The sequence below is a fragment of the Brachyhypopomus gauderio genome, chromosome 9, assembly GCF_052324685.1.
Source record: "Brachyhypopomus gauderio isolate BG-103 chromosome 9, BGAUD_0.2, whole genome shotgun sequence".
Lineage (NCBI taxonomy): Eukaryota > Metazoa > Chordata > Actinopteri > Gymnotiformes > Hypopomidae > Brachyhypopomus > Brachyhypopomus gauderio.
The window spans coordinates 25,273,852-25,299,140 of NC_135219.1; the positions used below are offsets into that span (position 1 = coordinate 25,273,852).

General features: G+C 41.3%; 1 protein-coding gene across 1 annotated transcript; it reads right to left on the reverse strand.

Annotated features, from left to right (window-relative positions):
* Positions 1-414: 414 nt before the first annotated feature.
* Positions 415-24,880, reverse strand: kcnk10a (potassium channel, subfamily K, member 10a). Its single transcript, XM_077018103.1, has 7 exons — positions 24,188-24,880; positions 22,453-22,835; positions 5,415-5,532; positions 4,151-4,311; positions 3,276-3,468; positions 2,716-2,855; positions 415-2,568 (listed from the first exon to the last, which is right to left on the reverse strand). Exons 1-7 carry the CDS (start codon positions 24,243-24,245, stop codon positions 1,897-1,899), a joined length of 1,725 nt encoding a protein of 574 aa, XP_076874218.1. The 5' UTR covers positions 24,246-24,880; the 3' UTR covers positions 415-1,896.
* Between the last annotated feature and the right edge of the window lie 409 nt (positions 24,881-25,289).

Genomic DNA, 25,289 nt, shown 5'->3' on the forward strand with positions numbered 1-25,289 from the left:
TTTATGGCATTAAATAGATTGGTTAATGCATTTAGCAGGATGGTGTTTTATTGACATAGTTGCTCACAACTAAGTCATAAACACCAATATATATAAATAGAATATTTCACACAGACCTAGCAACTTCCACGGTCTACCCCTGTCCACTATCTTCTCCTAGCATTAAATTCATCCTTATGATCATCGATTGATATGACCCTACACCAAGAAGTTTATTCTCTTGGTGTCTATAAATAGCTCTTTTCTGGAGATGGTAAAACAAACACAGAGTAGATTCATCTGTCTCAGGAAGGTTGCTGATTCAGAAGGGTCAAGGATATGCATAAACATTACTTTGTCTGAGGAATACAGATAAAGTCAAAGTGCCCATGAACATCAGCAAAACACAATTACAAGCCTTACCTCATTCAACAGAGTTTTATTTCCAAAAGGCACTCACTACATTGAATATAATGTTTGCACATACTGTGAACCGCTTCCATTTACTGAGAATGTGCGTTCCACATCTGAGCTGCGATGTGGACATTTAAAATATCTATGTTCAGAAGCATGTAGTGGTATAATCTATACCACACCGTAATAATATTTGCACAATAGCATGCTTTAAGTTTCCATATCTTTAAATTCTTTTTAATGCTTTGAACATTTTTAAGTCTTTGCAACTTCATCACAAATATCAATTCCTTTGCTGCATTCACACTAATCTACTGCAAATGAGAAGAGCATGTTGGGGTGTAAAGCTTAACAACAAGCACATTGCATCACAGCCATGTGAATTTAGTGATACATGTGTAGATGCTTGCAATAGTGAGGTACTGATATGCTCCACTTTGTGCAAGGGACTTTTGGTGTAATACAATGATATACTCCACAGATATCAGACAGTGGCCTTTAGACTTATCACAAACACATATGTACACACTCATACAAAGACATGTTTTACAATACAGTGTTACAGTTCACTGATTTGAATTTCAAGTCAGAATGAAATAAATGAAGTCAAAGTGCTGAATTTGAAAATGATTTGTTGGTGATTTGTATAGAGTACACAGATTACAATTAACAGAGGACAAACTGTTTTGCCTTTAACCCAGACTAAAAAGTATATCAGTCCTTGTCTATTTTCAAGTTGACATGCTTTGCCTGGTTTTCTCTACCTTATGGCTTAGCTTCCATTCCATTGTCATAAGTTGTGAAATCACACAGGAGCAATGAAACTGTTGCAATTAAAGTGACTTGTATGAGTGTGAATGCAGCATACATTAGAGGTACCTCACATAATAACTAGGATGAGACCACAAGCCCTGAGATTGTATTGGACATAGTCATGAAATGAACAGCAAACTGAAACAATCTACTTTTTAAAGGACAATTAATATCCAAGCCCATGCACATATAACATTTTTAACCTTGGTGATTCATCTTCAGTTTTATGCTGTTCTAAGCTATCTTTGGGGAAATTGAACTTGGGGTATACACACAATAAATCTGCATGAATGAGTCTCTCCCTTTGTGATGGAAAGACACTTCCAATATTCTTGCTTTTTGCCTAAAGGATCTTAAGATACTGTGCCAAAGTCTTTTGAAAAGGAGAGCTCAGAATAACTAATGAAGGATTTTCAGTCTCAGGCCAGTATATATGTCAATGCACTTTGCTACAGGTTGAAACTGGCATTTCTTGACACTTTGCAAAATGGTTTCCCTTCGCCATCAATTCAGGGCTCTGTTCCTAAGAACTGGTCAAGCTCTCCATCAGGTTTCTTGTTACAGTATTATTTAATCAAGTTTTCAGGACACAGTGAACAGTTTGACAAACATCAAATGTGGGATGTTCAGATCTCCTGTAAGGAAAAGCTGAAATAAGGCACTTGTATTTTCCTAAAAAAAAATCCTCCTCTATCCTGTCTCTGCATCCATTTGAATGTGAAACTCCTCACCATCTTCAAATGTCTTCTCACTCTCTTCTTCTTCTTTGGTCAGTGGTGGCACCATTATGAATGCATTTTGAGTTTTGGGGCTTTCCACAAACAGTGGCAAATTAGTCAGACTGGTATTGACCTCCTTCTCCAACTCCTCTTCCTCCATTTGCTTCTTCTCTTCATCCATGGAGCTGTTCCCACCACAGAAGACATCCGTGGCTTTGCGTCCATCTCCTGGGATGTTCCTCTTCAGATCTCGGTTCTTATTGCGTTTGGTCAACTTGGTGACAGAGCCAAGGCGGTTGAAGATGTTATCCTCGGACGATGCCTGGTTAGGATCACTGCGGCGGGGCTCACTCTGCTCCACCCGCAGACGAAGGTTGTTCAGCTTGGTATCTATGCTTTCCTGGGAGGAGGTCTTGAAGTGGTTGGTGTCCAAGCTATTGAACATGGCTCTTCTCTCAGGGGAGAGCATGTCGAGGGAGTGGGCGCGCTGGTCCAGGCCGAGCTGGCGCCGTTCCATGCTGCGGATAGTGGCGGCTCGCTGGAGTTTGTCATGGACCTCCACACTGAGTCGACGTCGTGTCTCACGGAACTCTGCCCGCACATTGGCCTTCCATTCAGCTGCATGGGCTTTGATCTCCCCCACCTGGAGAAACAGGGAAACTGAATGATGTCCAGCACAAATTATTCTATCCTACACCAAGAACATCAAGTTAAATGTTTACATTTTTTTGCATTGGCTTTGTTAATGAGAAGGGATTTTTTTACTGGTGCTATTAATGCTATAACTCACTTCCTCTTTTGTCTTCTTGGAGAGAACCCTTAGCCAATCTCCGATCATGCTCAGTACAGCAGCGAAGTAAGCTAGCCCAACCAGGATCCAAAACCAGACCAGAGGCTTGTACCATTTACAGTAATCTGTTCTCTTTCCTCCTGTAACACATTCAAGTGACACATTGATTCAAGGACTGCATGTTCTCTGAATTAAACATCTCAGCCATTTTTCATTAACCCTCCTGTGTCCAATAGAGAATAAAATACCAGTTGTCTTTGAAGAGCAGCTTTTAACAGCAGAATAAATTCAGTAATGGAAATTAAGTCTATAGTTGCAGTAAACACTGAGAAGTCTCTTTTGCATCTTTGTTCTGGCTTTGAGACAATTTACTGTAATATTGTAATATAGCAATACTTGCAAAAAGCAAATCTAATTTGAGAGAGTTTTAATTGGAAATTAATTACATGTGATAGCATTATGACATCTTATTGATGCTGTTAATGACAATATGTCATTGATAACCAGTAATGATAACCAGTCTGACCATAGGATATTCTTAAAATTTATAATGTTTCTACCTGCAACATAGTCACCGATGCCAACAGTTGTCAAGGTGATTACTACAAAATAGATGGCCTCAAGTCCAGTCCATGACTCCACATTTTTAAAGATGACAGCAGGGATGGTGACGAAGACAATGCAGCCAGCTAGGATGAAGAGCAATGTGGAGGCCACACGGATCTTCATTTGGCTGATCTGGTTGTGTTTATTCTGGTGGTGGAAGAACAAGGCAGGAAGCACGAGGCATTGGACAGTCAGTTTGAGAGATCAGTCACACCATAAAAACATCATTCAGTGTAGAGAGTGCTTTTATTCAGCTGGATCAGTGCATCAGTGACAGCCTACTGTTTTGTGATTGAGGACATTTTGTGACTCAGAGATGGTGATAGTATTCTATCAGGTGTCATAAGGGGTCTGATGAAGCCTGGTGTCTCATTGCTTTCCAGTTATGGTAGGCAGGACCCGGCTGGAGGTGGAGCCCCAGGTATTACTGTTTGTTTACAGGTCATGGTGACCCGCTTGGTTAAAGCCAGCTGGATCTTATCAGAACCAAGTCCAAAAATTGAGGCTCAGGCGCCTGGAATGAATTAAAGCTGTTTCTGGATATTTTAACAGGACCAGCACACTTCAGTAACTAGAACTTATATCAGAGGAAGGAAATTAGCTGGATATTGAGTAAAAGGACAATATTGTATTGACACAGATAATAATTTAAAGAATATATTTACATTAATTCAGTCACACATTTTTACAGCCATCCTCCCTTATGAGAAATTACAGTCTAAAGGTATGCCAAACTAAATTTAGAATATCTGACCAATTTAGATAATGTTATTCACTTTGGCTAGTGTTACAAGAATGCTTGACATTATATCATGTGACCCTTACTCACCCTGAACATTTTCTCTACTTTGGCAATCATCTTCACAAAGATAGTTCCAAGCTGGTCACCAATGCCAGCAAGGAGGAAACCAAAGAGAGGGATGCCAAATATGGCATAGAGGATACAGAAGATCTTCCCACCCTCAGTTCTTGGAGCAATGTTGCCATAGCCTGAAGGAGAAAGGAGATAAAGAGGGTAGTATCTCTAGGGGTAGGATAAGAAAATTCTTATTTTATATAGCCTACATAGTAACATATACTTAATATATAGAGGATAACTCCACATACTGAAACAGATATGCAAGTGTGTGTGTGTATTTGCCAACCTGTAGTCCCTAAAACAGTTATTTTTAAAACAGTGTGCATCATTGTAAACAGTGTGAACATCACTTTGAATCATTGAGCAAAGTTGGCCAGTACTATATATATATATATATATATATATATATATATATATATATATATTTTATTTATATATAAAATACATTACCCATGGACAATACATGATGCTCAACCGTTATTTTTCTCTCACTAGTAATGTTAATGCTAGTGTAATTAATGCTAATGTAAATAATTGATAGTCTAACTAATGTTAATGCTAAATAACACTGTTGCCCTGTGTTCCCTGTTGTACCAGAAGGGCACTAATATATGCCCTCTTCAGGGACAAAGAATATATGCATCACTGCTGATGGAACACATTCAAAACATTCCCAGTAAAGTACAAATAACCAGGAAGTCTACATCCCATTACAGTGTCACAGGGCATGATGACTATTTGGACACATGCAGCCTAACATCTATTTCTGTCTTCTGTCTGAGATCCTGTCCACAGGTTGCCGGGTGTCAAGGCTGATTTAAGATTGCAGTGCGAGTCCTGTCACTGCTCTTCATGTAGTTGTCATTGGTCTCGCAGACGTCCTGGTGTGAGTCAAGTGCATGTCAGGCACAGCCAAGGTACCATTGATCAGGGTGAAGTGATGGGGAGCAGATGGAGGAATATTCACAAAATTCACTTATGATAAACATCTACAATATATATATATATAGACATATACAAGTTCTGTGTTTCTTGTTGCATTACAGTCTTGCACTATAAATGTTGGCTTGTGCTTTGCATTGTGTCTAATGCATCACAGAACCAGCATTTAACTGAAACAGTTCACTTGTGTTGTACATGAATCCAAAAAAAGTAGGTGACACATGTACAGTTTTATGGAGTGTTTTTGTATTCTACATATCTCATATTTCTTTAAAGAAAAGGGTAAACACACCTATGGTTGTGATCACAGTACCAGCAAAGAAGAAGGCACTGCCCAGGTCCCAGTAGCTGAAGTTGTATGTGGTGTCTCCAACAGGATTCACTCCAACACTGAATGCATCTATGGAGTGCTAGAGAGAGAGAGAGAGAGAGAGAGAGAGAGAGAGAGAGAGAGAGAGAGAGAGAGAGAGAGAGAGAGAGAGAGAGAGAGAGAGAGAGAGAATAATAAGTATCGGAGAAAGACATTATGGTAGAAACGTTGTGCCATAAAATACAAATTAACAGCATGTAAAATTTGATGTTAGCTTTTTCCACCCTTTATTCAGCAATTGTCCTACAGTGGATGTATATGCATGCTTGCACCAAACAAAACTTCTTCCAGTAAGAACATACTGTTGATTATTTCTTTGGGATCCTTCTGTGCACATGGCTGGCAGACTAACTATCCAAGGCCAACTTCTCCTCATAAGGAGGAGAGCATTAATGAGTGTCTGACAATGAGATGATTAGTCATAGCAGAGATGCAGGGAGGCACCTGCAGGTGGGCCAGGTGTTGGCACCACCTCCTCCACTCAGCCCATCAGGATGTCTGGGCAAGCAGATGGAGGCAGAGCGTGCTGACCGAAGGGAAGTCGTTCAGGTGTGAGAGTTGGCAGGGGGTGAAACTGAAGGGCAGGTAAACAAGGGCAAACCTGAAATTTTTCTTCAGTCTTGTCTGATGACACATAGCTGGATCAGTAGCTGCCTACTGCCACATGGCACTCAAGCACAGAGACTGTGACCTCAAGGAGAAGTACCCAAGGACATGGCATAACTTATCTTCAACATTCTCCATGTTCAGAGGCCATTTCTTAACATGCTTGACCTACAGTGCATTTGTAGGGAGTAGGAACTATAAAGTCAACTGCAAAACACTTTTAAACAATTACCTTACTTTGGTGCACGTGACCCAAAACATGTTTCTAGTTATGAGAGTAGTAAATGTAAAGTGAAGTAGCAGAAGGATTTTTAAATAAGAAAGCCACTTCAGCCTCTACAAGATGACACATTTACTGAGGTGAAATAATTTAGAACACAACATCAGCCGCTCTGTTTTAATTCAGTTAGGGGGCTTTGGAGGGTGAGGTTGAGAGGCTCTGTACTGGTTGAGTTTTCATGCAAATTACACTAGGAGACAAACCAGATAGATCTGTCCTCTTTGAATTGAGGTCTGGGTAACTACATGCTCCCTAAACAGAAACGCTTTTCAATTCACATAGGAAGCCCACAATTCAATGATTCAATAGGCTGTATTGATCTGGACCTAAAATGATTCAAAATGATTTGCTTCAAACAAAATGTGTGTTTTAAAATGAAATCTGTAATTTCCATTCTGAGTCTATTATGAAATATATATATATATATATATATATATATATATATATATATATATATATATATATATTCTGCCCTTTGTAAAAGTGACCTTATAATAGCAATGACCTTATAATGCTACATTTTTGTTTCCTTGGGAATATTTAACCCCAATCTTGTAGACCATGCAGACATGTCTGTATTTCTGTCTGTATCCCAATTTCTCCCATTGTGTCTGGGGCAGAGATCAGTCATAACTTTGCTGCCAGCATTGCACCCCTGTCCAACAAGCTATATTTCAGTTCCAGGAGCCTGGACAAATATTAACCTCATCCTTTTCTCAGAAATAATCATCTTGCCCATTACTTTGCATAATAAAGAGTACATTAGGATATTACACAGTGGTGTGCAATCAGGCACAGAAGGGGTAACAAAACATATATAATATATATATATATATATATATATATATATATATATATATAACAAAAAATATATAATGATATATATAATTATAAAACAATTTAAATATACAGGGGTTGGACAGGGGTTGGACAATGAAACTGAAACACCTGTCATTTTAGTGTGGGAGGTTTCATGACTAAATTGGACCAGCCTGGTGGCCAATCTTCATTAATTGCACATTGCACCAGTAAGAGCAGATTGTGAGCAGGGTATGAGCACAGTTTTGCTCGAAATATTGCAATACACACAACATTATGGGTGACATACTAGAGGTCAAAAGAGGACAAATTGTTGGTGTAAGTCTTGCTGGCGCATCTGTGACCAAGATAGCAAGACTTTGTGATGTATCAAGAGCCACAGTATCCAGGGTGATGTCAGCACACCACCAAGAAGAACGAACCACATCCAACAGGATTAACTGTGGACGTAAGAGGAAGCTGTCTGAAAGGGATGTTCGGGTGCTAACCCGGATTGTATCCAAAACACATAAAACCACGGCTGCCAAATCACGGCAGAATTAAATGTGCACCTCAACTCTCCTGTTTCCACCTAAACTGTCTATCGGTAGCTCCACGGGGTCAATATATGTGGCCGGGCTGCTATAGCCAAACCTTTGGTCACTCGTGCCAATGCCAAACATCATTTTCAATGGTTCAAGGAGCGCAAATCTTGGGCTGTGGACAATGTGAATCATGTATTGCTCTCTGATGAGTCCACCTTTACTGTTTTCCCCACATCCGGGAGAATTACGGTGTAGAGAAGCCCTAAAGAAGCGAACCACCCAGACTGTTGCCCAGAGTGAAGCATGGGGGTGGATCAGTGATGGTTTGAGCTGCCATATCATGACATTCCCTTGGCCCAATACTTGTGCTAGATGGGTGTGTCACTGCCAAGGACTACCGAACCATTCTGGAGGACCATGTGCATCCAATGGTTCAAACAACGTATCCTGAAGGCGGTGCCGTGTATCATGATGCCGTGCCATTGTTAGAGGTGGTGGAGCACCCAGCGAACCCAGAGTCAGGACAAATTAATGCGCAGTGCAAATTTTAACCAATTATTTTATTGAGTCGCTGATGCTAGTGAGCGCATCACTGATATTTTTTAGGTGCATTATATTATTCTGCCAGTGCGCATTATTCTGACCCCACAACATTTAAAGCTTCACACACGCTATCCCACTCAGACCTTTTGCGCTTTGCCGTAATGCCACAACGTGCCAAACAAACATTTTTTCCACACCTCTACCTCATTCAGGAGCGTCTCTACTTTCACATTCGGTGAAGTTCCTCGTTTTTCCCCATTTAGACATGGTTTGTGATAGATCAGAGAGCAAACTTCTCCAGTGCAGGGCAAATTTAAATGAATTTGCATATTTATAGGGGGGGGGGCGTGTCACCGTGTGCGCTCAATTCCACGTTGATTGGGATGTACAAAAGAAATGTGCATTTTCTGGGCTTGTACGTACGCCAATTTTTAGTAAGAAATCCACGCAAGTCTTTGTACATGAGGCCCCTGGTTTTTAAATGACCTTCATTGGACTATTAAGACTGAATTAAACTTTCGCGAGTGACCGTAGTGCGCGACTCCGCACGCGTTTATACATGACGCGTCACATTATTTGTGTTGTTCGCTCTCTGTGGTCGAAGATAAAGGCTTACAAGAAGCGCTGCACATTGCGTCAGCTGATGTAAGTTACGAACTGCCGTCCAGAAAGACAATGTCGAAGAAAATCCAGCAGCTGTATGATGAGGAAAGGGAAGTAAAACAGGTTATTGTGAAAAGCGCCACAAATGTGGCTCTGACTGGGGATCACTGGACCTCTGTTAGCAACAAGATTTATCTTGGTGTGACAGCTCATATTATAGATGATTAATGGAAGATCCAGTCATTTGCTTTGAGCATGCAGAAGACCACTTCTAGGCACTATGGAGATGCCTGTGGCAGAGGCCTGGGAAATTAAAGAAAAATATACCATCTAAAATGGTATTAAAAACATCTTCTGATTTACTTCAATTCTTCCAATATCCTGAGCAAAACTTTGGTCAGAATTTCCAGTCTTCTGAACTGTTTTCTGCACTCATCTATTGGTCTGTGTAGTAGACTGGTGGAAAAATAAACAAGATGTTGAAGTTTATGATTATGTTCATTGATTCATTCATCATTCAAACTTAGATTAATATTTCGTTTTACGTTTTTGCATTTTCTTTGCCTGTGGCAAAATAACCAACCATTTTGGAAGCAGAAGTGTCCTTTTAAAATTTTTTGATAACATGCAGGTTGCATTTGCTCTACCCCTTTTTTGCCTGGCTTGTGTTGGCGTGCCCCCTCCCTGGACCACAGGTCAGAGCTATCTGCCAAATTTGGCCTGCAGAAAAATATAGTTGAGTAGCCCTGCCTTAATGTCTCTGGCCTCCCTCCGGGATGCAGTCAAAGCTCTGCCGGATGTGGAAGTTAAAGACCCTTCTGACAGTTTCCTCTGCCAGACATTACCAGCAAACCCTCACAATACATTTGGGTCTGCCAGGTCTGTCCAGCATCCTTGCCTGTCATCTGATCAAACTCACCACTAGGTAGTGATTGGTTCACAGCTCAGCTCCTCTCTTCACCCGAGTGTCCAAGACACATGATCGCAAGTCCGATGACACAATTACAATGTTGATCATTAAGCTGTGACCTAAGGTATCGTGGACACCTCTGTGCTCGAACATGGTGTTTGGTGTGGACAGACTGTGATGAGCACAGAAGTCCAATAACAAAACACCATTTGGGTTCAGATTGGAGAGGCCATTCCTCCCAATCAAGCCCTTCCAAGTCTTATTGGCTACTCCCAGCAGAATAATGGGATTCCCAGAAGGGGCACCTTCCAGCATCCCCTCCAAGGACTCCATGAAGGCCGGGTACTCCGAACTGTCATAAGCACAAACGACAGTCAGAGCCCGTTGCCCAACCCGAAGGCACAGGGAAGCAATCCTCTTGTCTACCGGGGAAAACCCCAACAAACAGGCAGCGAGCCGGGGAGCTATGAGTAAGCCCACTCCAGCCCTCTGCCTTTCACCCTGGGCAACTCCAGAAAATAATCCTCTCTCAAGAGGATTGGTTCCAGAACCCAAACTGTGTGTTGAGGTGAGCCCAACTATATCTAGTTGGTATCTCTCAGCCTCGCACACCAGCTCAGGCTCCTTCCCAACCAGAGAGGTTACATTCCATGTCCCAAGAGCCAGCTTCAGTAACCATGGATCGGTACACCAAGGCCCCCGCCTTCAGCCACCGCCCCATCCACAATGCACCGAACCCCTAGTACTACCTCTCCCACAGGTGGTGGGCCCATGGGAGAGTGAACCCATGTATCTCCTTCGTGCTGTGCCTTGCCGGGCCCCATGGGTAGAAACCTGGCCACCAGGCACTCACCAAGGAGCCCCTCCTCCAGGCCTGGCTCCAGGGTGAGGCCCCGAAACCCTGATCTGGGTGAGGGTATCTGGATTCTATTCTTGAGTCAGTTCTGCCATTTTCAGGTTTGTCTGCTTGTGGATCGGATATTCTGATACATGGGTTTGAGTGGGGAGTATGTAGAGTTCCTCTGCATACCATTTACTTTAAATCCAGATTGGTGATTGATGAGGAATTTGATCTCAGTTTCCTATGAATGGAGTGTAGTTTCTTTTAGGGAATGATTTGGCAGGAGGTAAAGTGAATCTTGTGCCTAAGGTTGTAGATGAGACTGCCTTGTCTGTCTCAGGAGATCCATCTATGTTTCCTGCTTGTGCAGTCACTTGTGCGCAAGCACATAAGTTTGCAGACCAGATTGATCTCTTTGAGACCATGATTCGTTTGTCTTATTCGGGTACGAGGGCAAAGATTGATTGATTGATCCGTTCCTCTCACAGCACAGAAACAGAACTTGTTAAAGTCACCAATGATCTCCTCTGCACAGCTGATTCCGGTCAAATTTCTATTCTTATTCGTTTAGATCTGAGCGCTGCTTTAGATACTGTTTGTCACTCCACTCTTCTTTCATCGGCATAACTGACACACCGTTACAATGGTTCAAATCATATCTGTCAAACCGCACACAGTTTATTCAGCTCAAAACCTTCACTTCTCAACCTTCTCCTGTAATTTCTGGTGTGCCTCAGGGTTCTGTCCTAGGCCCCCTTCTTTTCATAATCTATCTTCTCCCCCTTGGTAACATCTTCCGTAAATATCATATCAACTTTCACTGTTACGCAGATGACACACAGCTCTATCTCTCAAGTAAGCCTACTTCCAATCTTCCTCTGCCCTTCCTTACAGATTGTTTAGCCGAAATATAAACATGGCTCTCTCTCTCAACTTCCTCAAATTAAATGGTGATAAAACTGAGGTTTTACTTGTTGGCACTAAATCCAATCTATCCAAAGCAAACTCTTACCATTTTCTCTCACCATTGATAATTGTTCTGTCTCTCCCTCTGCTCAGGTAAAGAGTTTGGGTGTCATCCTGGATAGTACCTTATCACTTCAGTCACACATCAACAATATTACCAGATCTGCTTACTTTCACCTTAGAAATATCAATCGTTTAAGGCCTTCTCTTTCCTCCCACACTACTGCTATTCTGGTCCACAGCCTTGTTACATCCCGCCTAGATTATTGTAATTCCCTTCTTTTTGGTCTACCACATAAATCACTTCACAAACTTCAAATGGTTCAGAATTCAGCTGCACGTATCATTACAAGAACTCCCTCTTCTCACCACATCACTCCTGTCTTACAACAGCTGCACTGGCTCCCGGTTAGGCAACGCATCATCTACAACATTTTACTTCTTACTTTCAAAGCTATTCATAACCTTGCACCTCCGTATATAAGATCTCATCAACATTACCACTCACTCACGATCTCTGAGATTATCTGCCTCCACTCACCTGTCTGTCCCCGCTGTCCGCTTAAGCACCATGGGGGGCAGGGCTTTTAGTAACTCTGCTCCTAGGCTTGGAATGTCTTACCACCCGATTTAAGAAACTCTGACTTTATTACGTATTTTAAGTCAGATCTCAAAACATACTTGTTTCGAGTTGCCTTTAATGTATGATTCCGATCTTCTGTCTATTTTATCCATTATTTTAATTTATATATATATTTAATTTATTATTATTAATTACCTTTTCTCTGTCTTAATTTTTATTTATTATTATTATTATTATGTAAGGTGACCTTGAGTGTCAGAAAGGCGCCATAAAATAAAATTTATTATTATTATTTATCCAAGTAACTGTGCATTACTATTTTTTATTTTCCAAAAATATATATATTTTTGCTTTCGACCTTAGCACTCGACTCTGCACACTGTGTGCGAACCTGTGAGAGCAGCGAACGTGATTTACACATCATTTTTTGCAGTGTTCTCTGTAACAATATGTGGTAGTGTAAAAAAAAAAAACCCCTCAAAAACAGGGGAAGGAATATTTCCCTGATGGATTTTAGTGTTGCATTGTGTTACAGGTTTGAAAAAGCTGGAATGTTGGCTAAAATACTTTAAAATGCTTGAAATGGTAATTGTATTTCGTTTCACAACAAATAGCTGTCTGATTGAATAGTTCACTTGTATTATGTTGACAAATACATTCACAAATAATACAGCGCAGTGACGTAATGTCAGGAGATACATTGATACTGTTAAAAATGCAGTAAGAAATGAATATTGGAAAAACTAATTTTGCTGCTGAATGTAACTACTACAGTAACTTGTAATCTAACTTAGTTACTTTTAAAATCAAGTAATCCGTTCAGTAACTAAGTTACTTTTTAAAGGATTGATCAATAATCAGAAATTGGATTACTTTTTCAAGGTAACTAAGCCAACAATGGCTGTGGACTGTAGGTTGTGAACATGGTTTTAAGGCCATTAGGTCTCTTCAATGCAGTACCCCTGTCCTGTCAGCTCCTGATTTTTCCAAACCATTCAAGATGGATGTAGTTGCAGGTACATTTGGGCTTGGAGCTGTTATTTTACAGGAAGATGAACAAGGTATTGAACAACCTGTGTGTTTATTTCTCAAAGAAATTCATGAAACATTAGGTGGCTTACAGCACTATCGAGAAAGAGGCAATAGCCATCTTAATGGCTTTAGGGCATTTCGAAGTGTGTTACCTGTGGATGTCTATATCAATCATAATTTGTTAATTTTCTTTGACAAGAATGTGAAATACTAATCAATGGTTGATGGGGTGGTTTCTGATGATTCAGGATTTCAACTTCACCATAAGAAAGGTTACACCATAAGAAAGGTACTGAGAACGTTGTAGCATATGCCTTATTCAGACTGTAAGACCTCCATAAATGTATTCATCAATGTTTTTGTAATTCTTTCTTTTTGTGAGAAGCAAAACTAAAAACAGCAAGTAAAAGGTCGCTTGCAGGATCCACGCATGCACAGTGACGTCAGCAAGTCAAACGTCTGTCAATATCACACGAGAGAAGAACTCTTCACTCTTATGAACACCTATATGACACACAACCTCACTCACCTCTCTATTCTAGCTACTAGAAACGGTAACGGTGCCTAAGATGAATTCAAGGGGCATACCGGGTAGATGAATGCCCAACCCCCTATTAAACACCAATAAAATCAGGGATAGTCTGCGATGCTACAATATATGGAGCTTTAAATATTCTTAAAATATTCACATATTGATGTACAGGAAATAGACTCCAGTAGCTAAACTACATAACTAAGACGTTAACACATCTTTCCAAAAACACACTTGAATCTAAAGTACATTCAAATGATTATATCTACACTGTTAATAATTTAATGGTGACCATCCATATTTCTGAACGTAAATTGCTAATCCCTGTTAGATCTTAGAAACTTACGATCAACTTTAAGAATGACGTAACTTTAAGAACGCCAAATTAAGTGTTTCCCAAAAGTTTTCTTAGTCTCCAATTTTAGGAAGTAGTTTAGAATTTTCTTAGAATTTCTTTGTTGACTCCACCTCTGCATTTGCACTGGAAAAGGTAGCTTAAAGTTGTTCATAAGTTTCTAGGATCGATCATTCTGCCTGGCAGAAGTATTAGCATAGGCTAGCATAGGCTATTCGAAAACTCCAAAATTATTACCTTTGTAATCCTGACCAATTGTAGGCTTTTACCAAGGCTATAAATAGGGCACACAATTAACCTTTCAAACTCCTGTCGACTCCTGTTAATGGTTTTATTTTGTTTTGGGTTTTGTGGGTTGGGGTGATGGTTTAGTCGATACACAAATTAAGGTATCACATCGCTTTATCCCTTCCACGTCATTAAGCCCTTATCACCTCATTCACGACGTCACAGGAAAATCGCCGAATTGGGAGTGAGGAACGGACACAAATAAGGAAGGAGGGAAGAGAGGAGATATGAGGTGGACAGCATGGTTTGAACGTGTGGGATTCCGTTCTAGGGGACCTAATCATTGGAGTTGCCTGGCGTGCACGCCGAGGGTTTCGGACTGTTTGTTCTGAGGGTGATCTGGTGCGGGATAACCGGCTCGTTGCTCCGATCGGACTATTTCCCTGGAGTTTTATCTTCCTTGCCGTGGGTGAGCTGATGGATTTCAAGTGAGGCCGCCGTGCCTCCCATCCAATTTCGCTCTCTCTCTCTCAACAAGCAGAGAAAATGAAACTTTTTGTCGAGTGAACTGAGCCAAAAACAAAAGTATACCGTTTTCAAAAGCTCGAGGAAGTTCCTCAAATTCAGAAAAAAGCAAAACAAAAATGGGACGATATTGCCACGAATATCAGTCCATGTTGTGGAATTAAGAGATCGGGCATAACATGTGGCATAAAATAGAAAGGCTGTCAGTAACTGCATCGTGGAGCTAAGGGCAAAATTCTGCATTCAGGCAAACTACATGGCTTTGTGGACTACGTCATCTTCTTAAATTATGTCTTCTAATCAAAGCCAATACTCTTTGAAAAGCTGTCATGTTCATCACACAAGCAAAATATCTAGCCTTAATCTGTAACGAGGCACCCCCGAACACGGTGGTGTCGCGCTGGTTTCGAGGAGTGTAGGGCTCAAGTGCAAACCCACTAAAAGCAAAAGGCAAAAAACGGCCAAACTGAAACCTCCGCGACAGCGGGAAAACGAAAACAAAAAACCCAGAGGGAACAACAGAAGAACTACACGGAGAAACTCGACGTGTGTATAGACCAGGTAAGTAAACAAACAAAAACACGCGGAAGGGAATACAACGCGTCTAAAGAAAAAAAACGGGAAAACGAAAATCACATGGAGAACGGCTCAACATGTCAAAAGGAGAAATAAAATAGATGAAGCTTAGGTAGGCAAGACCTAAGCTTCTACCAGATTACCTGTCAGCCTGTCCACCAGAACACTGTTAGACAAACCGACATAGAACAGAGAGGGAAGAAACAAACAGAACATACGAGAGACAAAACCTGAGAACACTCAGGGGAGAACCAGAAGTAAACAGAGAAACGAAGCTACTGCACAAAGGCAAGAGTAACTGGCTTAGGCTGCGAGCGTGAATACAACTAACAACTTCAGCAAAGGACTGCTGAAGTTGCTCGCCTTAAGTAGGCTGCAAACACCTGCAGCCTATTGTGCCTGATTGCCCCCAGGTCTAGCTCGCGGGTTCCTCCTTGTGGCGACCGGAGGAACTGTCCTGGGTCCAACCCTGACATAATCCAAGTTACTTATATGTGCTACCGATTAATCCATCAATTTTATTGGTTAAGTTAAAACAAGCTTAATAGGCCAACTTGTAGCCATTTCTTTGCAAATAATGCATTAATTGTGAACATTACAGCTAATGCTAAATAATTCAAAGTAGTAGGTTACATTTGATTTTTGTTGACAGGTAATGTGATATTTGCGATGTAATTACTTCAAAAGAAAATACTAGGTTAATTATACACATAATCGCAAATGTTGTAATGCTGTGCTTAAAACCAGCATGCGTGAAATTAGTGCGTCTGTCCTTTTTGAGGTGGAACTGCACGTGAGAAGTATTTAGTGAGTTACGAATGGGTCTGGATATTCTTAAGTTACAAACGACTATAAGTACAACGTAAGTTACAAAGAGTTTCGGGAAACACTAGTAAATTTAAGAATATTCGTGAATACGAGGTTACGAAGTACTTGGAGTTATGAACATTTTGGGAAACACACCCCAGGTCAATAATCCGAACTGGAAATAAACTAACATTGCCTCAGTTAAGCTAACCAGTTGGTTTGTTAACATGGCAGGATTATCTCACATCTAAACATAACGTTTATTTAAAAGGTCAAACATGTACGTTAAATGGAACATTAAATCTCTGCTGCACTCCATGTGAAAAACATTTGAGTTGATGACATCACTGCGCATGCGTGGATCCTGCAAGTGACCTTTTACTTTCTGTTTTCAGTTTTTGCTTCTCACAAAAAGAAAAAAATTACAAAAACATTGTAAATTTTACTTTGCCATTTAGACTAAAATTTACAAATGTATTTGAAGACAAACAATTACAAAGAAAGACCAAGTATTGTATATAATTTTATGTAAAATTCTCAAGTAACTAGACTATACTAGATTATTCTTTAGGTAGTACTTAAATAAACTTAATTATATTTACAAAGTAAATATATTATATATGCTCATTATATATGCTACCACTGGGCACCATCATTCGTAGGCATGGCATTAGCTTCCATTGCTACGCAGATGAGTTGTATATATCTTCCAATCCAGATGATCTCACTACTACTCTCAAGATTGAGAACTGCGTCCAAGACATAAAAAACTGGATGGCGTCTAATTTTCTTCAACTAAACTATGATAAGACTGAGGTGCTGATTCTTGGACCTGCTAGCTGCTAGAAGCAATTGGGCAGATATTCCCCTTACCCTAGACAGTTTTTCAGTAACACCTAAATCTACCGCAAAAAGCTTGGGTGTTACTATTGATTCTGATCTTTCATTTGACACACATATATGCAATGTCACTAAGGCTGCCTTTTTCCATTTACATAATATCTCCAGGCTGAGACACTTACTTTCATTAGCTGATGCAGAGAAGCTGGTCAATGCTTTTGTCTCTTCAAGATTGGACTACTGTAATGGTCTTCTAATTGGATGCTCTAAACAGTCCATAAAGAAGCTACAACTTCTTCAAAATGCTGCAGCTAGAGTCCTAAGGCTAGAAAATTCGATCATATTAGTCCCACTCTCGTGGCATTACACTGGCTTCCGATTAAATATCGAATTGAATTTAAAATTCTTCTGTTAACCTTAAATGGTCTTGCCCCACAATATCTGAGTGAACTCATTGCGTACTACAACCCATCTCGCCCTTTGCGCTCCCAAAATGCTGGATTTCTCCTAATTCCAAAAATTTGTCCATTCACACCCTACGGTAATTATGGATACGGACCCTTTTGTCCGGTTCCGGAGGTCGTTTCATCCGTCAGTGGGTCCGTTGCCAGAGCGCTTACGAATCCGTAGTAACGGAGCAATATAAACCGCAAATCAGGGGGCAGTAGAGAGTCAGAAGCATCGGAAGTACACCAATTCGGGAAAATCAATGAAGAAGAGTACTGGACTTTAAAAAATGGCGCTCGAGTTAGAAGAGAAACTTTGCGAGTTGGTTAGAGGCTACATTCTGCTACGGTGCCAGGTCATCGCGATAAACAGCGATGCAAAACAGCTGGGAGGAGATTGCTGGTGCGCCGGTGCCGGAAATTTGACTATACTGCCCTCTAGAGGATGTATTTTTAAAAAATCATAACAACGTTGGAACCGGAAAGAGGTATAGTGGCCCCCTACGGAGGCTACGTTTGGTACGGACGGACGAAATTCGTCCGTGTCCGGAGGTATAAAGCAGGCTTAAGACTACAGCCGGAGGCAGAGCTTTCTCCTTTAAAGCCCCTCAATTATGGAATAGCCTTCCAGCTCCAATCCGAGATTCTGACACAGTTCCAATCTTTAAATCTAGACTTAAGACTCACCTATTTAATCAAGCCTTCAGCTAATATTCCCCTTGTAATGAATAGGGGCTCGGGGGACCCCAGACGTTGAGATTTCTGGTAATCTGAGATGTTGATGCTGTCTTCCAGCTGTGTCACGGCATCACTGAGTTGTGACAATGACTTGACTGGAAAGCAATGTCTCACTGTGCGTTCACACCGAAAGCGACGAGAGCGACACGGCGACCGGAAGTCATTCATTTTCAATGAGAGTGAGCGACACCCAGCGGCGCGACGCGAAGTGAGCGATTCGAGCGGCGCGAACAAGTTGAGCTTGGCTCAACTTTATGCAAATGAGCAGTGACGCGCGGCGGCGACTACCAATCAGAAAGTATATTTGCAACCTCCTCCGAAACCGCACCTCTGACTTTGGTTCCTACTGATTATTTGTTCCGATTGCAAAATGGAGGAGAGATTAATAGTGGCTGTCTCTGGATGTCCCGCACTTTATGATGTTTATTTTTGGAGGGAATACTGTTCATTTGTTAAAAAACATCTGCAATAAATTAGCGTATACCCGATTATTGGTTATGATTTTTTAAATTCCTGTTTGATCTTCAGGTCTGGGGTAAAAAGTAAGAAAAATACATAAACATTTTAGGTTTATATACTATATGTGTTTTATACACACACTATGTTTTATACACGCACTCCTTTATAATCGTGTGTCCTGTAATCAATAGATTAAAATAAATACTGCGTCCTGCTTTAAAAACGTGATTTGCATATCTGTCACGTGCTGCATGCAGGCGTGATGTTGGACACGCCCCCACGCGACGCGATGCTGGTGACTCGGCGACGGAGAGCGATTTTATCGCTTTCGGTGTGAACGCACAGTCAGTGAGCCCTCATGACTGTGGCGACCTCCGAACCCCTCCCTTTAGTTATGCTGCTATAGATTAGCCTGCCGGAGCCACATGCTAATCACTGGCACGTGAGCTGTGTACATTTATATCAAGGATGGTTTAAATTGATGTCCACACGCTCAGTCTTTGTTGTCTATCTTTTTGCATGCTTCCACCCAAGACGAATGCATGCAAGCACCTACAAGCACCTGGGAGATGGTCTGGCTTGCCGGTGGATGTACTGATGCCGGGGTTGGATGTGCCATTTCTGCAAGAGGACATGCTGATGCTAGCTCCTACCTGAGGCTCACCATCTACACCGAAGGGACTGTGACTACTTGGCCAGGGAACAAGGACCTTAAACATTATCTGTAGAACCATCCTGCACATCACGGACTTGTGCTAACGGGCCGCCCAATGGAGGATGGGTTTTGAGTTTTGGTCCTTCCGAGGTTTCTTCCTAATCCCCACCCTATAGGGAGTTTTTCCTCGCCACTGTCGCCTTTGGCTTGCTCATTAGGGATCTAGACACATACAATTGTAAAGCTGCTTTGTGACAACATGTGTTGTAAAAAGCGCCATATAAATAAATTTGACTTTGACTTTGACTTGACTGGAAAGCAATGTCTCAGTGAGCCCTCATGACCATCTACAGCAAAGGGACTGTGATTTTCATTTATTCTTCTGGTTTTCTTTGTTAATCTACTTATTTGAGTTCCTATTCCTTTCATTTGTTAGACCTGTTTCTTGTTTATTCCCTCATTAGTCAGTGTATTTAAACCCTGTGTTTTCCTTATGTTGTTGGTCAGTGTAGCTACTAAGCCTTTGTTCTAGCAGTTGTTTTTTTTTTTGAGGGGGGGGGATGTCAGAAAAACGTTGCCCGATTCTCTAAATATAGTGACAAAATCGCTATGTTGATGTGTCTCACACTGTAGCTCATTTAGGGGGTCCTGGGGGGGGGCAAGGATGTTGTGACAAGGGCATGGGTGGGGGGCCACCTCTGACCTTGCTATCACTCCGTTACACCTCATTGTTTATTTTAATATATTAAAATTCCTTAAAACTTAAAAAAAGTCCTAATTCATGGAAACCTGCTAAAATATTCTATTATTTATCATCCCTTTAAATTATTTTTTTCTCTTTTCATTATTGCCAAATCCTCTCTAGCTTTTTCTGATTGTTACATTTCTCTATAATGTTTGCATTTCATGTACCACTACATAAATGCCAGTTTTCTTCTTCCTTGGACCCAGATCTGCAATGCATATGTTGTATCATCTAAAAAAAAAACACAGCAGGACACTGGCAAAGTTACTTCCACTATATGCAATTTAATTGACTGTAATACAAAATAAGCAATTCATACCAGTTCTGTATGCAACTAATCTGCAGGGTCTGTCTTGGCATTTGATGAAATACTTTAGGACAGATAAAAGGCAGCAGGCATCGTATCTAAAAGGATTTATCTTTGTTGAGAGTGACGAGTCACCATTAGCATGGTGAACATTTGCTGACTCACTGCTCATCCGTAGTGCACATGCCTGAATCCCAGCATTCTGCATCAATGATTGGCCAAAACGTGCATGAAGGTTCTGCCACCATGACCTGCTGCCTCTGGGCTCCTGCCATCATTATCACCTTCAGTGTGGCCATGAGGCCACAAGAGCCTGATGCAGTCACATCTCTGGCATGAACATGCAACCAATTCAGCAGCACAACACTGCAGCACTTTTAGCTTCTGATGAACAAATGCACAATGCTGTGGTTATTTGTTTGAATAAAGTTATTTAGTTAGCAAACGGCTTTTGTAGGGGTGGGCTAATTTTGCCCCATCCCACCTCCAGCGACAGTCTAAGAAGCAGTTAATGGTTAATTCCACAGAATAAAACACTTCATTTAACTTCCCATTGCTGTTAACAGCTAATTATCACTGCATAGATCAGCCAGACTTCTGTTACTGAATATGTAAACAAGTAAAACATCACAAACACTTTGTTCAGTAGAGGCCAGTGGAACATCCTTCTGAAAGGTTCATCACATGTGAATGCTCTGATAGGAGTGTATATGGATGCCCTGGTGTCCATGCTGGTGTTCTTCTTGTGGTGTTCCAGGGCCTCGGGTGGAGCTTCACATTTGTGGACATAATGAGTTTTAATGAGACCAGCACTAATCTGTCTGCTGCTGCTATTGCAGTTTTGACCACTGAATGGAAATTGATCTGCCACATGAGAGGACCATATTTCTCTACTATTCTATTGGATAAGTGATGCCTGGAAGAAACAGCTAAAACCCACTCCAGTTTCTCCATAGAGAAACATGTGCAGCGCTCCTTGTTCAATCAGGGCAGGTTGTAGAACAGGGCCTAAGCCTTCTACAAGCCCTAATCACTGAAGCATAAAAACACTGAAGCTAGCAGAACAGCATGAGAACCGTCAGGCAAATAAAACAGCTTTAAAAGTACAAGCAGAACCAGACTGGTGAAAACCAGCTGCTATTCCTCCTAATTACAGTGCATAAAAGGTCATTATGTATTTGTGAGATTCATTTGTATTCATCCCACACTATAACAAAGAGAAGGGTGGACAGTTATTGCTCACTTTCTCTTTCTGTTCCTCTTTGTCATGTTCTGATTTGACTACCACACCACATTAATAAACACATCCACACATAATACCCACACCTTCCAATCAACCCCTTTAATGTAAAAATTACTGCAACAGCTTTGCTGCATTACACCTGCCTCTACTCACTCCAAAGAGCCTAAAATCAATACCTGCCTTACAGGAATCAAACTATCATTTTTCCTACATTAGAAGCTGTTGCTCATGTCTGGCCATTATACATCAGTAAGCTGTAACTAGGTTAATGTTTAATGAAGCTATTACTGCTGATATTGCTCAGAGATGCTGTTTTATCACAAAAGCACTTAGTGAGCTGGAGCTAAATGATGAGTACTATTTTATAAAAACATGAGTGACAGCTGTCAGAGTTAATTTAGGCCAAACATACCGACTTTGCCCCACCTATCCATACCATACCAATTGAAATGAACACAACACCTTCATCCCACTCACCAGACTAAGCATTGAATGCTTGGGTCATCAGAAGCTGGACTTTCCAGCTTGTCTTTTTTAAGCCACATTGCCAAACTTACTTTACACTTATTTTTATCTACTCCCCCATTTAGTACTGCAAACTGTGAGAGTGGTGCTCAGATGAGCACCAGATCGATAGAACTCTTGTGTTACGCTACACCTAAGACCCCACAGGAGACACAGGGTTCACGTTTGCCATGGTTACCTCACTGGAGATATGGTCAAGGTCTAAGCGGACTCATAATGTTATCCCACAGGACATGCAATCAGGGTGTAATAGTAATAGTCACTATGGTTACCTTAATGATATCCTCCAACTCATTGGGTGTGACACATGGGTGCCTCTGCAGGAACGCTGCCTTTTCTGCTGTGATGTTGTCTTTTTGATTGCTCTCAAATGGTTGCTCCAGGGCACGGAAGGCCAGCCCACCAGCCACGAGGTAGGCCACCACTACCACAAACACAGCCAGCACCGTTTTCCATTTCATGACAGAGAGTAGGGCGGAGCCATCAGCCACCGCCTCCATGCTGGCCACCATGCTGGCCGGCCGTGACACCGAGAGACGAGGCAGGGAGCAGCCCATGGGGTTCTGCATGGTGGCCACGCTGGCCTGCACCAGGCTGGACTGCAGCATGCCTGACTGGACTTTCTTCGGGGGGACCAGGTTGGTCTGCACAGCCACTACAGAGGAGGCACAAGCACAGAAATCACAAATGAGGCAGGAGTATGAGGCAGTAAGCACTAAATCTTTAACACATGGTCAGTGTGAACAGTAGTAGGATTATGAGCTGAATCAGAGGAAGACAGTGTTTCCCCATCAGGCATGTGAGATTCATTTCCCCCTCAGTACTGTGTAGTAAATGTTGAGTCAGTGCAAACACGTGATATGATGGTGTTAAAACACAACTCCACCAGCCTGACTGAACACCACTTCACTTCACCTCCTCTCCAACTTGACTAACATTAGCACTTCAAATTAATGGAATGTTAATGGAACACGTTGTTATATCCATACCTTTGCTATATCCACATACACATTCACATACCATTAGTGAATGACTAATAACTTTATCAGATATTTGAAAATCAATGTAAAACTTGAATGAGTAAAGTTATCAAGCATTTCAATAATTACATTTCCCTTTCCATAAATTTTCAGCAGTTACTTTCAACAGAAACTACATAAGTGTTGTTATATAAGTACAGATGTAAAGTATTGTATTGTAATTTTGTAATTGTATTGTAATTGTAAAAGTGTATTGTAAAGATTTCCAAATGAATTCAGTAAAAGCCATAATATTTTAAATGAGTTGTCTGTACACAGGTAAATGTTGTCCTGCGTGAGGAGGAGTAGAAACGTGAATGACATGTATGATTTAGCGGGTCTCCCCGCTCGCTCTACAGCACGATGAGGTAATGTGTACGCTTCGTTATGCATCACTCGTAATACTGCGTAACAGTCACAGGCTGTAAATATCTTAATGTGAACACACCCTCCTGCGTATATATGTTTACATTTGTTCGGGAATAGAATAACCAGGTTTTGAAACCCACCACGAAAATGAAATCGCCCACACACGGCAGTCGTGCGCCCTTAGTACCGTGGCTAGGGTGTCCGCAACGGCACAGAAGTCGTGCTTCGAACTCGTGCATGAGTAAAACGTTTCTCCAAACCCTCTTTAAACGCAGCAACCAGTGCCAGTCTACAGAGATCTGGTTATAAGCCTTCATCGCATTAACGACACTTTTAATTAATACAGCAAAGCATACGATGGCCACCTTATAAGGCGCAATATTTAATATTTGGCGACTGAGTTACACGTTTTTATCATAGTTTGAGTTATATCCATTCACATTCCATTGTTTTATATAGTGACGCTATGAATGTTATAGGCCTACTACCAAAAGTTATTTTCACCCTGCAACACCCTGTACAACATGAATGCCAAAGCGTTATGGTCTAATGCAAGCACTACAAGAAAACACATCCCGTCTTATATGTATACACTTGCAGTACAGGGATATGTACCCACCTGGCGGAGGACTCCAGTTGCTCCCTGGTTTTCTTGGGTTCTCCGTTGGAAATTTCATCGTGAATTACCGAATCGTGAAATTAGAAATGTTAAAAATCTGAAAATAAATTTACGGTGAATTATTGTTATTTTTAAATCTAGACCAGACTACCGTATGGAACGGGTAAACCCGCAACTTCATCTCTCCATTGGTTGGCACGGTGGTTCACGGGAAGAAAGATAATGCTGTGGGTAGACTAGCTGTTTTCTGCGTCTGTCTCTCCACGGTACTTCTAGGACCAAGAAAACATATACCACCTGTCTTTAGCTGCACTGTATTTACGTTTCAGTCCATTAATGAGCTCTGATTAAACAGAAGTCCTTGCGCTGTTGGGGCAGCGACGTTGAGGTTCGCGCCTACATCTTCCAGTCTCTTCCCGAAGCCGCAGTACTTGAATACACAATGGGGTTCAATGAAGAGATTTTGCGCGTGTCACCTCTAGACACCACCATCCTTTGCCGATTCGCCAAGTGGTGAAGTCCTGTCCAAGCGGAGTGATTTTGTGTAGCTCATGCCATTCCAAGTTCAAACACACACAGTCGAATTGTCTGCGCAATCTAGATTGTGCTCACCAAGACGGCCATTGTTTCTCGCAGCAATCGTTTCTGGTTAATGTAGTAAGAGGAGACGCTGCAGAACCCAGCTATCCGCTGAGGGGGATATCACTGTAGACCACTAAGCCGGAAAGCTCCCTGCGGCAAAGTGTTTCTCGTTTTTCTCCTCCTTACGTAATGCTTTTGTATAATTTCACCTTAACCATCCCCTCTCCAAAAATTATATTAGGAATATATCAGTCTTCAGTTATAATCTGCTATTTTGTAGACAGAGGGAAAATACTTTTATTCAGGTTTCAACTTGTTTGTCCAAAATAGACAAACAAGTGTCTAATTTTAGTGTGTGTTGTTAAAGTAACATTTTAATATAGTTTGCATTGGGGAATTATGACACTGTAGCAGGTTATATATTTACTGATTAATCCTAAGAAATAACAGTGATCAACTGTCACATCTAGATCCGCACATCTGGACTGGAAATAAAAATAAATGGCAGACAACTGAGTTA